Here is a 15076-nt window from a genome sequence, read left to right on the forward strand (position 1 = left end):
GATGGATGGTGCTGCTCATGGGTGGAACAGCTCTGACAGACTTGGAACAGCCACCACGTCTGGTGGCAGTGATTTATTCCTGCAGCTTCAAAGTTCACACATGACATCTCCAGATAGCAGTGACCAGTTAATTTCTACAACAATTAATAACAAATGCTAAGAAGAAGAACTGGGCTTTGCCCAGATTTAGAGTCTGTGGGACTTGCTATTCCTTAACACATTCCTGTCCTGTGGTGAGGCCTGGCTTCCACCAGGCAGAGCTGGGCACCTCCTTCTTGGAGGTAATTTATTTGTACATGGGTGTCTTCTGTATATACACCTCATGTTTACACACAGATATCATAAAGCATGGCAATAAGTAAATTATCACAGTGATAAATCCCCTGGGGGTCCAGGAGACACAAAGGGGCCTGTGAGAGGAGAGCTGGTTGTGAGCAGAGGCAGCCACACACTTCCAAGGCCTCTCAGTCCAATTTTTAGAAGCTACTCCAGGCAGTGGATGGGGATTTTTCTATTAGCAGATAAGAAATGAAGGTTGGACAGCAGGACATAAATCCCTGAAGATCCATTATTGTTCATTTGTTACAGAAACCTAAAAGGAGGGCTTAGCTCCAGCCTCTGGCATCCTACTGAGGAGTATTGAATTCACTCAACTCCTTCCCTAGGCTGTAAAATGTATCCAAATAAACACATCATACAATGCAGTTGTCTTCCTCCCCTCTTACCCGTCCCTCACACACAAACTCAAAACAGTGCTGAGGAGAAAGAATTAAAAAAAAACAACAAACCAACACAATAAGAGACACCTTTATCAGCCTCAGCCATCTGTGTTCCTTTAGTCTGATCCAAGCGTTTTGGCAGCTTGCTCCTACCCCATATCATCCTGCCCTGCAAGAAAAAGTCCCCTCCCTCTTCCTCCCTCTCTGCTGCTGCAGGCCAGGCAATGCTCTGAGTTTTTTAATTCCAGGACTTGAAATAACAAGGTATTGGTGCATGTGTTTAATTAATTACAATCTCAACACAAACACTTAACCTCGTTGGAGGAACTGCAACCCCACTTGGTAGCTTGGCCCAAAAAACAAACAGATGTCAAAAAACCCTGCGCAACTTTCAGTGCTGACCATAGGAATTATCTGGAGTTTAGAAATGTATAGGTAGAAATAAAACAAAATAGGCTAATTCCTCAAAAGTTTAAAATGTAGGAGGACCTAAAGGCACTGCTAAAGAAAGAAAACAGTGGTAAGAAAATCACCACCACCATAAATTAGTTTCCAGACAATCTGACAGGACCCTACTGGGGTTAAAAATCTGGATTTTCATTAATGCGTTCACTGAAATCATAAAGGCTCAAATTCTTTCCTCAAAGCAAGCAGGCATAAAAACATTTATAAGGCAACTTTCAAAGGGACTAGAATCATGCTCGGGAAAAAAAAAAAGTCATTTAAATACACTCAGAACTGCAGGTCTCAAAAGATTAGGAGTACAATCAACTACTGAGTCTGCCTTCTGTTTCTAAACAGCTTTGTAATAGCAACATGTCTTCAATATTTCAGGAAGTATGACACTTTGATAGATTAAAAAAAAATGTTGTATTGAAAAGAATAAAGAATGAAAACATGGAAAACACCAGGAACCCTGAGGTGTAATATTATAGAATAAAACCCCTATGGAAAATTCAAGCTTTAAACACATATACTACAGATGTGCAGCACAGGTCTGGCATCTTATTTATTCCTCTGAACTACTTCAGGAGAATTCTCTTGGTTTATCAAGTATGATCCACAAAGGAGTTGACATGAAAAGCCCTCGGCTCGGCTCTCTCCAAGGAACAATTTCTCTCCTAGTACACTCGGAGGGAAATAGAATCACTTATTCTCCCATGCACAGTGCCCGTGGCAAACATACCCCTCCAGCTTAAAGTAGTGTTTTCTGTCCTAATGTACATAGTGCCATGGGATGGGAACTTGGAGTTTTTTCCTCTCCCCAAGTGCTTCAGGATGCTGCAGATCAAATTCTTGTTTTGAAAGCCAATTAGCACTGAATTACACCGAGCCACACAATCTAGTGTTGGATGCTACTTCAATTAATTTGGTACAAGTAGGATATAAATTCTGTTCTTAGCCTAGCAAGAGGACTACACATCTGGGTAGGTGAAACATCATATACATGTTCTGGGAACTAACAGTCTTCTCCTAGATTGGCCCAAAAAACAAACTGATGTCAAAAAACCCACAAAACTTTCAGTGCTGAAAAGTCTGGGTTATTATAAAACTACATGTTTGCCTTAAAACCCAAAGAGGACTAGGTATGGAGCACTTGGTTAAAACCTTACATTAATATTCTTCTTATTTCTGCTTTAGACAAAGAAAACATCTTGAAAAGGCTTCAGAAGCATTAAAATTCAAACAAACTACCTCCAGAGAAATCCTTGAGGAAAAAAATTAAATTATTTTATAACCAAAACTAACACTCGTTGGCATAACTCATTGGGTTGAAAGAGTCTTTTGTTAATTTCTGCTTCAGCAGCAGATGATAACCTTGCATGGGCAGCAGTATCAGGGCAGAGTTATGGCCCAGCCCAGAGCAGCTCCACAGGTGACACGTGGCAGAAAGGCCCTGGCAGGATGGCACAGCCTGCTCCCAAAGGCAGGACACACCAGGAGAGAGCACAGGAATGAGCTGCGAGCTCCAAAAGCAGCTGCTGTCCTAACCCAGCTCATAAATCCCCTCTTGCTTCCCATCAGCAACAGAGACAGCCAAGCTCTGTGCTCTTAAGATGCCCCATAAAAGAGAGATCCAACTGAGGGCCTGGAAAGGAGTCAGAAGTAACTTGTAAAACACAAAGGCTCCAGCCCATCCGTTTTATCAGTGCCATTCATAAACAATTTAATAAGAAGGAGATGACATGAGGGCTGGAGCACCCCTTGTGTCAGGTCAGGCTGACAGAGCTGGGTTGTTCAGCCTGGAGAAGAGCCCAGGGAGACTTCAGAGCACCTAAAGGGTCTACAAGAGAGCTGGAGAGGGACTATTCACAAGGCTCAATATATGGCACATCACAAACCTATTCCCATTTATTTCACTTAAACATCCACGAGGAAAACCCTGTCTTCATGTTCCAGCCCTAATTAGAGAATCCAAACCAGCTTCACAGGGCTCTTGGGAGTCATAATATCCTCACAGGGGCACTGCAGGGAACCCAAACTTGCCCATGGGATGATGCCACCTTTGGGACAGAGTGAAGAGGATGAGAAGGTAGAAGAGCAAAGATGCTCTTTGGAGAGGAGCATCTGCAACAAGATGCTGTTCTCCAAAAGAAGAAGCATCTTCTTCCACCTGTCTGAGCCTCAGAGCTGCTGAATGCCTTTCTGTCTGTAGCTCTGGATGGCTCCATTAATTGCAGCAAAACCCTTGCACACTCATTTAAGACCAAGATCACTTACTAAGGATGTGTCAACACAAGCCACCTACCATCAGCATGCATGTGTGATGGCTACAGACATGAAATGCTGAGGCAAACTCTTGTTTCCATTACTTTCTGCATAGCTGTTGGCACATAAATTACCACTTCATAACAGGCCCTTTGAAATTCTTTTGCATTAACTAATGCAGCTCGATGTATTTTTACAGTGTGATCATGGCTATCAGTTTCCATCTGTTCTACTGTCCTTTTGGAATGTTTTCCCTGCGAGGAAGTAAACAAAAATAGAGCACTGTAAAAACAAACCTGCCTGACAGTCTAGACTGAGGGTCTAATTAAAAATAAGATTTATTAGAATAGAGAGAAACGTCTCAGTAAAACAAAGGCACAGTTTCTCTAACGTAGCTGCTATTATTCTTGGCAAAGCCCAGCCAGGCTATAAATTCACTGAAACAAATCAGTATGGTACTGATGCACCATTCTGATCTGCTTTTCCAGTCCTGGGGAACATGTGAGGAAAACTCTTTGTTTCACTTCAATTTCTGTCCCCATAAATTCATTTTTTTTTAACTGGGACACAAGTGTGCCAGGGCTTGTCTCCAGAGAGCAAGAAACCAAACTGAGTTACCAGCAGCGCTGTTCCCCACTCTAGACACAGTTAAAACAAACTGCACCAGCAGAACTATGTCATACAAGGGCTTGCTTTGATATAAATTAAATGGACACCTTGGTCCTGGAGGGGTGGGGAGCAGCAATTCAAACCTGGAGAGGCTCAGAACATGGAAACTTCTGCCAGTCCAAAGGGAATGAGCATCCTTTGGTGAGGTGCAGCCTCAGAGAAACCGCACAAGAACAACAGCAAAGGTCTCAGACACCACCACCAACACAGTCCTGCCCCAGTAAAACACAGGTGAGGGCTGGGGACACCAAAAGGGCAAAGCAGGCTTGGGAGACCAACTCCTGGAGCAAACGGGCAGCCACTCATTGCTTCACCTAACACATGGCAAGAGCACTGCACTCCCTCAGCCCTGGGGATATCATTTTACATGGAAAAGGACTCACTTATTAACATGTATAGGACCCAAGAAGCATTTGGAGATTTGTATGAAGAATTTAACACTTAGCAAAAATAAGCACATGAAAATTTTGCCCTGTTTTTTTGGCTGTAATGTCTAGTGTTTGCACTAGAGACGCATGAAAAATAATATTTTCCATAATAAAGAATGTTGTTTTTAGAAGTCTAGTGATTTTTAACATAAAAATTATTAGGTGACCTCACATGCAAAAATGCCCAAAGGCTGCTAAAATAGCAAAGAAATGAGAAATTCTAGATATTAAGAACATGTAGCAAGGCAGATTCATTAAAGAAATTAGAGAGGATGAAAAAAGGGCCAGCTTTGAACCAAAAGACACAAATTGGTTTTGAATAGTTTTCTACATAAGGAACATTCATCTCCCACTCTAGTTCAAGAACAGCTTAGAGATCCTTTTTCATATCATGCAAATGACAGCAGTAACTTAAACAATTACACATTTCTTAGAACCAGCAATATCAGTTTTAGGAAGGGAAAAAAAAGTGTCTTTGGAGCTGGGACAAGGCAGCAGATTTTCATTGTTTACTCCAACATTTCATAAGCAGTTTCCTTTTTCAGGCAACAATTGATATGCCATGTATCATTAAAGAATGAACCAATTTATAAATAGCATGAATACAAGGAGAACCCCATTGTTCTTATTTGTGCTGGTAAATATGAGACATGCCAGATAAGACTTCTCTGAAGTGGGTTTCTAATTCCCTTACTAAATTTAAAGCCTTGCATTAGCCAGCTTGGCTGGAGAAGCAGCACCTTCAGTGTCTGGACTCCTGTTCCTCTCTCAGTGGGATGGTGAGGGACACCACAGTCCTGGATGCAGGAGTGACACAGAACCAGCACAGCCACAGGACACAGCCTGGGCTGGGACAAAAAGCTCCACATCAGCTCCTCACACCATGCAATCCTAGGTTTACAGCAATGGCTGCAGTTCCTAACGAATCCAGGCGAACCCTCCTGTGATTGTCTTCCCAGGAGGCCAGGGCCATTCACCCTGCCTTTCTTCATTAAGGTCCAGATTTTAACCAAGCTTGTCTGAAATGCCCACATCTTACCTGAATAAGGCAGAAGCACCTCCCCAGCTTGGAAGTCCAAGATCCCCAACAGTGTCCATCTGTCACAGCTGAGACAGCCACAACACACAGAGTGTCACTATACAATTCCAGAAGGCTTCAGCCCACACAGAGTAACATCCTGCCACTTCAGAAGGCTGCAGGCAGCTGCCCTTCCTGTCCCTCAGCCCAGCCTTTTATCCCCTCCTGCTGATGCCCTGCACCTGTGTGCCCTCTGCTCCCTTTGGTGGTTGGGCAGTGCCCTGGGCTCTCGTTACCTTCAATAGCATTCACCTGCTGCTCACAGCTGGGCCCATTGGGGATGAGGCTTGGCCACAGCCCCACTCCAATCACCACAAACTCTGTGCCTACAGCAATCATGAATTAAGATGAAGCTACAAATGCAGAGCAGAAGAAAGCCCAGCATCTCAATTCACCCTGCCTGCAAATGAAGACAATCCCCCTCTTCTGAGAGGATTAACATTCCCAGGTAAAAGGCACCAACAGGACCACTGATCTGCCTCTCCATGTATTTCCATTTTCAAATCAATACCACCACTAAATCTTTCAGTTGAAGTTTATACACCTTCCTCACGTACACCCGTCTCCTCCCTTCCTTGGGAGCTATGAACCTTTTTGAAGTCTATGAAAGATGCTGAGGAGTTCACCTCCCAAAGTGTTACCCCCTCTCAACTGGCACAGATGATACATAAATCCCTATAAATTATATACAAAGGGCCTCGACTCCCTTCAAGGAAGCCACCCACTGAAGGGTTAAACACACAAACTGCAGATCCTGTCTAATTCCTCTTAATCCCTGGTTACACAGCACAGAAGATGAGGTATTGTCCCTGGATTCCTATTATTGCTGCCAGACACAAAGCAGGGTACACCACAGGGCCACCCAAAATATCCCACAGCATGCAGTGCTTGTCTGGGGAGGCAGGGCTGAGGGGAGCCATGAGGTGTGCAAGGGATGCCAGCAGGCATCAGCCATTCTATATTAAATATAAAATCATGATGGTGAAACCCTCAGCCCTGCCCAAAAGGTTAAAAGAGGATTTATGTTGGAAAGCCACGAGAAAGGAGTTTAGCAGTTGCTGGTTTTCCACCAGCAGAAACATTAAAAAAGGTTTGGAATGGCAAACTGAAGAGACCCCTTTAAGACACCTACATTATTCTTTTTCACATGAGATGAAGAGTGATGATTGTATTAACCTAATGATTAATACAACAGGGAGAAAAGCTGCGACTGATCACCAAAAACATTCACACAATATCAAATCATCTGGTCTGTCACTGTAGATTACAAATAGGACAAAAACCCAAAATAAAATTTAAAAACAACCTTTCAGATTCAACAACTACCATCCAAAATTACACCATCTAGCTGTAAAATACACTGGAAGAAGCACTTGAGTTTCCTTTAGAATCTCAAATATTTGGTATTTGAAGAAAGCTTTACTTCACTACTTGCATTTTCCTGACACACACCCCACCACCACTTTTCTTTCCATACAGTAACAACAAACACGGAAACATACGCAAGATAAAAAGCCAGTGATGAAAACACTAACCACAAATTGTAAACAAACATTTTGCTTCCTAAACTTTTGTTGTGACTTTACTGAAAATAACAGAACTGTTCAGTTTCAAGGCACGTCAGCTGCTCTGGGTTCAGCAAGGATTCCCCACAGTCCTGCCACTGCAAAGTTCTGCCCTTGGACACTCTGGTCACAAAGTTCCTACAAGGGATGGATGAGAAATATTGAAAAGATACTTTCTTCTTCAGTTAGGGCACTAGGTGCATCTTTTCCATGTATTTGATATTATTTTAGAAGGTAAATAAATTAGTGACAGAATTTAGGAGGGGGAGAATCACACCACTTCCAAGGACAAGGATTAATTCATTTCTCGAGCAAGTGGTTTCATGCAAGCCTGCTCCTCTTTTGTGCTGCCAGACAAAGCCGAGTCACTGCTTCAAAACTGTAAATATCTCTATTTCACACCAGGTACCTGTCACCCAGACCCACTGCTGCAGTCTGTATCAGACAAAAGATCCATTAACTTCCTTACTCCTGCTGCTCTCCGGGCCAGTGGTTTAGCGCGTTTAGCACTGGGCAGCTCCCTGTGCTCAGTGGTTCTCTCACATGCCACGCTGCAGTTAAGATGATTTCTGGCATCAGGGCAGAGAGCATGGCAGGCAATGAAGAATAACCATGTAGATATTGTTAAGACTATCCTATTACTATTTTTCCCTTTTCTTTAACCATACCGAGACACAAAACCCAACACTCTTCATAAGAGAAGAAAGAAAATACACTTCAATGAAAACTCATGTTTTTTTCCCCCCAAAAAAAAAAAAAAAATCCAAACCAAAACCAACAAACAAAATCAAATAGAAAAAAAATATATATGAATATATGAAAAAAAAGTTGTGTTGCTTATTCAGCACCCACTGACAGTCAGCTTGCACACAGAATGCCACTGTAGCAGTTCTTGTGCTGGACAGCAAAAGCCTCCCAGAGAAATCCCATCAGTTAAGAGGAAGACTGCATATGGTTATGTTTTTGAAAGTTGAAAGCTGATTATAATTTATAATACATTTACAAAGAAGCACAGTAAGCTAATTACATTTGGGAGAAGGCACATTTTAGAGGCTATAAAGATACAACCAGTAAGAGGAAATTCTAACTCCCAATTATGCCTCTCAGTGTTCTTTACAGAATAAAACATTTGCTTGTGATTTCAGAAGTGGTTTGCATTCAACAGTGTAAAACTTGTTTGAAGTTTCAATGGTTGTTCTCTTCCCTGCTCAGCAAATACTCATGTTAAACGCTTTTACAACACGTAAGAATATTGAAGCCATGGGGTTGGGTCTCCTATGAGTCCTTCCCCAGCCAAGAAACTCTTTGCTCAAACTCAGAGCTGAAGGGTCGTGATCCAAATGCCCAATGGCAAAGGCCTGACCCTCAAAACAACTGTCCACCAAGACAAAATGTGACACAATAGTAAGGAAAAAATTATAAAGGTGTCTCTTTTACGAATTGTTAGCAGGGGTACAAAGCCCTACGCAGCAGGAATATTCTCATAAAAATAGCATGGATTACTTAACCAGCAGCACTGCTAAAACAGGTCTTTTTCCAATACTCTACTGTTGGTCAACACATGACCATCAGTAGCACATTGCACACACAGCAGGATGGGATCACATCTCTGAGATGGAGCAGTGCTCAAAATCCCTGACAATCACTTCAGAGAGGATCTGTTACAGCCAGATGGGAGAGCAACATCACACACATATCATACTTAACCTGAAGAAGAAACAACAAAAGCAGCTATGACGAGAAAAAAATCCACAGCTGTCAAGTAAGAATTGGAAATACCACTTTTGCTAAGATCAAACCAAAAAAAAACCCCAAACCTGCAAACCACCACAGTATCAAAACTAACACTTAATTCCCAGGAGGAAGTGTGGCTGGGGGATCTGTGGGGCTGTGCAGCACTGAGGGGTATGTTCAGCCAGAGAGGGAAATGGTTAAACCACTACACACTACCACCATCCATCCTCTCCCGGCTGGCCCACTCAGCAGGGCCAGCCCCAAATTCCCAGGCATGGCAAGTCAAAGGCCATGGTGAAGTGCAGAAGGCAGCTCCAGGAGATGCTGCAACTTAAAGCAAACACAAGACTCATTCTCACACCTGGCTTCTCAGTATTGCCACAGAAGACAGCAGGAGCAGTGTGAATGATCAGCTCTGTGACTGAAAACAGAGCAAATAAAATACTTGTACTTCACAGATGACATTTCAAACCTGGTTTCCACCCACTGCTTTTCAAGCTAGTCAGGCAGAAAACCTTTAAAGACCCTTCAGTCAAGGCAAATGGCTTTGTGATAAGGGAAGTTTCCAAATAAAATGTTACACTTTTACCACCTGTCACATCCAGGAAGAGAAACAAAACCATTTTCATACTCATCACTGAGTTAGATAGAAAAGTAACCAAAATTGGAGGTGTGTGAGGAGACCTGTCATCTGAGGGACTCAGGCAGGCAGGGATGGCAAGAACTTCCATGTCATGAGCTGCTCAGAGCCCATGCTCATGGCCCAACACTGACACCACAACTTCAATGAAAACCCAACCATAATCCTGGAATTACACAGGAGCAACAAGACAAATAATTACTGCATAAACCTTTACCTCTGCTCGCTGCGTGCGGGGCAGAAGAGACGACTTCTCAATGGCATAAACATCCACCAGGTAGAGGCGTGCTCCCTGCTCCCTGTCCAGGATGGCAGCGGTCTGGATGACGCCGGTGTGGCGCCCGATGGTGAAGAGCCGCCCCAGGCTCCTGTCCTCGCAGCGAACAGACACAATGTAATATTCCACCTGCGCCTCCGCGCCCCGCGGGCTCGCCGCCTCCAGGGAGATCACGTTCGTCCCGATGGGCTCGCCCTCCTTCAGGATGGTGATGTATTTGGGCTGAGTGAAAACAGGCCCATCAACCCCCTGCAGGATTATAGTCATCTCAGTGGTGGATTTTCTCCTCTCGGGGCCCAGGTCGGTGGCAGAAACAATGAGGTTGTAGATGAGCTGAGAAGGCACCAAGGCTGAGGCCACTCTCAGATCCCCGCTGTAGCGGTCCACGATGAAGGTTTCGGTGTCTCCATTGACTATCTCATACTCCACCTCCCCGTTGGCACCCTCGTCGGGATCCGCAGCGATAATGGTGGTCAGGATGGAGCCGATCACCACCGAGGGGTCGGCTGCAAGGGCGTTCTGCGACACAAACACGGGCACGTTGTCGTTCTGATCCGTCACCAGGATGGTCACGTTCTTGAGGGCAAAGCGCCTGGACTCCACGGGAACGGCCTGATCTGTGGCTTTGACCGTCAGCTCAAAGAGATTGGCAAACTCCCGGTCGATCTCAGCGTTGGTAAATATTGTCCCTCTCACCTCGTCGATACGGAAGTGATTCCCCCTCGGCATCTGCTGGATGATGGCATACGTTAGCTGCCCGTTAATATCCGCGTCCGGATCGTGAGCAGTCACGGAAATGACAGAGCTGCCCACAGGAACGTTCTCGACAATTGACTTAAAGATGTCTCCCGGAGGAAAATGAGGAGGATTATCATTGAAATCCCTGATGTGTATGACCACTGACATGGTAGAGGATCGCGGGGGCCTCCCTTGGTCTTTTGCCGTTATGTTCAGCTTATACAGAGATTGTGTCTCAAAGTCCAGTTTCTTGGCAAGGAAAATACTCCCGGTGTTGGGACTGATGCTAAAGGTCCCGTGATTGTTTGTGCCTGTAATGCTGTAGTGGAGGTCAGCGTTGTTGCCTGAATCAGAATCAGTGGCAGTGATAGATGACACAAGCTCACCAACCCTCATATTTTCCAAGACATCCACTAACAGGGTTGATTTAGGGAAGGAAGGGCTGTTGTCATTTTCATCCAACACATCAATGCTCAACATGCAAGTTGAACTTAGGGGAACGGCTCCTGAGTCTACTGCTTGGATGACAAGGGAATATGATGCAGTAGCCTCGTAATCTAGTCTGCCTACTAAGGTCACTTGGCCTGTGCTGCTGTCTATTACAAACTGATTTTCTTCATTTCCCTTGATTACAGAATACTGAATCAACCCATTAACCCCTTCATCAACATCTGAGGCAGAAACTCGCAGCACCTGTGTCAGATTTGCTGCCAATTCTGATATAGTGGCTTGGTAAAGATCTTTCAAAAACTTGGGTGCGTTATCATTGATGTCTTTCATGTAGATCTGTACAGTTGCCTGATCTTTCAGAGGCTTTGGCAACCCCTGATCTGTGGCTATTACTGTAAGGCTAAACACTGCAGCTCCCCTCTGCCTCATGAGAGCTTCTCTGTCAAACTGATGAGTGCTCCTGATTTCCCCAGTTACTGTGTTCAGCTCAAAATCTGGCTGCATATGCTCAAATGAATACCTGACCTCACCGTTCGGCCCAAAGTCTTTATCTACAGCATTTATTTTACCCACGTATGACCCACCTCTCTGTTCCTCTTCAAAATAAAACACATAGTTGGTACTGTTGAACAGGGGCCTGTTATCATTTACATCCTCCAGAATCACAGTAACGTTCACAGTAGCATTGAGTGGTTCTACTGCTCTATCAGAGGCAACGACCAGTAAAACATATCTTTCCTGAAGCTCACGGTCCAGTTCACTTTTTATATACAGCTGGCCATCTGGGAATATGCCAAAGGCATCCCCAGCATTTCCTTCAATTATACTGTAAGCTATTTCACCATTCACTCCCGAGTCTTTGTCAGAAGCCTGTACCTTAAAGAACCTGGAATTCACAGGCTCTGACTCCAAAATAGTAATTTCATAGGAAAGCTGGTCAAACACAGGCGGGTTATCATTTACATCATGGACAGAGACAGTCAGGATAAAGGAGGAGGACAGCTGAGGCACCCCCATATCCGAGGCCAGGATTTCAACCTGGTAAGACCCAGCATTTATGTCAAGCGGCCCCGTTAAGCTTATAGCACCAGTTTGCTCATTGATTGAGAACAAGCCCTTTGGATTTTGCTTCAGGCTGTAAAGGACCATGCCATTAACACCTTCATCAGGATCAAGAGCTTTGGCCTGGAATATGGTATGCCCAGCTTTCCAGTTCTCAACAACATTTACACTTTCCACCACTTGAACGAAGTGTGGGGAATTGTCATTTAAGTCTTTGACAGTTATATTGACCACGGCATCGCCAGTTATCGCCCCACCCCTGGCAACCACCTTCAGCTGGTAAAATGCCTGCTCCTCCCTGTCAATGATACTGGCTGTGGTGATCTGCCCCGTCACCCTGTTGATGGCAAACACGCCCCTCTGGTCACCCGTGGTAATCAGGTAACTGATGTTGGTGTTGAGGTCCATGGTGGAAGCAAAGACAGTACCCACGTGGTAACCCAGGGCAACGTTTTCAAAGACAACAAAACTGTATGTGCCCTGGCTGAAAACAGGGGGGTTGTCCTGTGTGTCCAAGACAGTGATGGTGACAATGGCTTGGTTCTGAGACTGAAGATGGCCACCATCAGTGGCCACAATCTGCAACTGGTAAGCAGTTTTCTCCTCCCTGTCCAGGGCTTTTTTTGTTGTGATGACTCCTGTCTGCCCATGGACCTGAAACCTGGAGGTATCTCCAGCTGAGATGCTGTACTTGACTGTCCCATTGGGGCCCAGATCGGGGTCCGTGGCAGACACGGTGGTCACATAGGTTCCAGCTGGCTCGTTTTCCTGGATATGGGCAAAATACTGAATGGGGTAAAACACGGGGCTATTGTCATTCACATCCAGGATCGTCACGTTAACTCGGGCCACCGAAGAAAGGGGAGGAGAGCCCAAATCAGTGGCCAAGACCTGCAAGGAGAAGTGAGACTGCTCCTCCCGGTCCAGCTGTGAGACGGTGCTGAGCTTGCCTGAAACCGGGTCCAGACGAAACATGTGGCGAGGGGTCACAGAGGAGGGGCCAACTGCTGCCAGCACCGGCTCGGCTTCTTGCAGGGAGAAGCGGACAGTCCCATTGTCCCCCAGGTCCCCATCAGTGGCACTCAGGACAAGCAGCTCAGTTCCTGACAGGGAGTTTTCAGCCAGGGCCACCTGGTAACCCTCAGGCTGACCGAAGCGAGGCTTGTTGTCATTGACATCCAGGACGGTCACCACCAGCTGCGCGTAGGAGAACTTGGGCTGCACACCCTGGTCACGGGCGCTGATGTTGAGCACCACCTGAGAAGCAGTCTCGCGGTCCAGCCTGCTGGAGCTGGACGTGCCCTCGGGGACGGCCGTGGTGACCAGCCCGCTGTGCTCGCTGATGCAGAACCAGCCCAGCTCGTTGCCCGAGACGATGCTGTACTTGAGGTTGGCATTCAGGCCCGAGTCCCGGTCCGTGGCGCTGAGGCCTCGCACGTAGCTGCCCGCGGGCACGTCCTCGCTGATGTTCACGCTGTACACCGACTGCCCGAAGACGGGCGGGTGGTCGTTGATGTCATTTACAAAGATCACCAGGCTGGCCACCGAGGAGCGGCTCACGGGAGCTGCCACCGCTCCCTCGGGGGAGAAGACAGAAGTGGGGGAGCCTGGAGGTGGCGGTGGGGCCCCGTAGTTATCCGCCACCGCCACGGTAAGGTTGTAGGCCGGGATGCGCTCCCGGTCCAGCGCGGCCGCCACCTTGATGAGGCTGAGGTTGGGTACCTTGCTGCTGTGCACCTCGAAGTGCCGCTGCTCGTTTCCCGCCAGGATGGACACGGAGATGTTCCCGTTGGCCGCCGGAGAGTCGGCGTCGCTCACCGTCAGCAGGGCCACCACCGTGCCAGGGGCCGCATTCTCATCCACGGAGGCGAACCGGGAGGTGGCCGGGAAGTAGCGGAACTTCACCCGGGGCTCGTTGTCGTTGACGTCGAGCAGGCGGATGAGGGCCTCGGCCCGGCCGCTCAGCGCCGGCACTCCGCGGTCCATGGCCTGCACGGTCAGCGAGTACTGCTGCCGCACCTCGTAGTCCAGGCGCTCGCGGATGCGGATCACCCCGCTCTCGGGGTCCACCTCGAAGGGAAGGCTGCCAGCCCCGTCCCCAGCACCGCTGCCATCGCCTCCTTCCAGGCGGTAGCGGATGTCAGCGTTGGTGCCCTCGTCGGCATCGGCCGCGGTCACCTGGAGGACGCTGGCCCCGACGGGCGCGTCCTCAGGCACTCGAGCCTGGTAAAGCGTCTGGCTGAAGATGGGCGGGTTGTCATTGATATCCTGGACGGTGACATTGACCTGAAGGTATCCTCGCCGACGGGGCTCGCCCTTGTCCTCCACCTGCACCAACAGCTGGTACGTGGGGGTGGCCTCCCGGTCCAGCCCTCCGCGGGAAACCAGGTGCAGGAAAGCGCCCTCACCGCTGGGGTTGAGGGTGATGTTCAGGCGGAATCGGCCCTCCTCGTTGCCGGCCACGATCCGATAGGAGCCATGGTCCACGCCATTGGTGCCACTGTCGGCGTCGGTGGCAGTGTCCAGGATGAGCTGGCGCCCGCTGCCCGTGTCCTCCTTGAAAGTCACCACGATGGAGGGGTCGGGGAAGACGGGCGCGTTGTCGTTGAGGTCGAGCACCAGGACGCGCACCTCGCTGGGGTAGGTGGGCTGGCTGGAGAGCACCACCAGGTCCACCACGTCGCTGGCCAGGCTCTCGCGGTCGATGGTGGCGCGGGTGTGCAGGGCGCCCGAGGTGGCGTTGATGGCGAAGAGCTCGTGGTGCTCGCTCAGGCGGTAAGTGAAGCCGGGCCGGGTGGCGATGGTGCCCACCCAAGTGCCGGCCGGCTGCTCCTCCAGCACCCGGAACACCTGGCGCGGCTCCGCGGCGGCGGCGCTCCCCAGCGGCGGCAGCAGCGGCAGCAGCAGCGACAGCAGCAGCGGCGGCGGCGGCCCGCGGGCGGCGGGGGGGCGGCCCATGGCGAGCCGGGGGCGCAGCGCCCCGAGGGGGCGGCCCGGCGCCGCCGCT

General features: G+C 47.9%; 1 protein-coding gene across 1 annotated transcript in view; it reads right to left on the bottom strand.

Moving 5' to 3' along the window:
* FAT4 (FAT atypical cadherin 4) overlaps positions 1-15027 on the bottom strand; it is a 119540-nt gene extending 104513 nt beyond the window's left edge. Inside the window, exon 1 of the mRNA XM_054283824.1 lies at positions 9760-15027. Coding sequence (XP_054139799.1) covers positions 9760-15027 — 5268 coding nt within the window. The remainder of the gene's footprint in view (positions 1-9759) is intronic.
* Positions 15028-15076: the final 49 nt, after the last annotated feature.

This window comes from Melozone crissalis, unplaced genomic scaffold, assembly GCF_028551555.1.
Source record: "Melozone crissalis strain CALT ecotype California unplaced genomic scaffold, PUWL_Pcris_2 ptg000039l_1, whole genome shotgun sequence".
Lineage (NCBI taxonomy): Eukaryota > Metazoa > Chordata > Aves > Passeriformes > Passerellidae > Melozone > Melozone crissalis.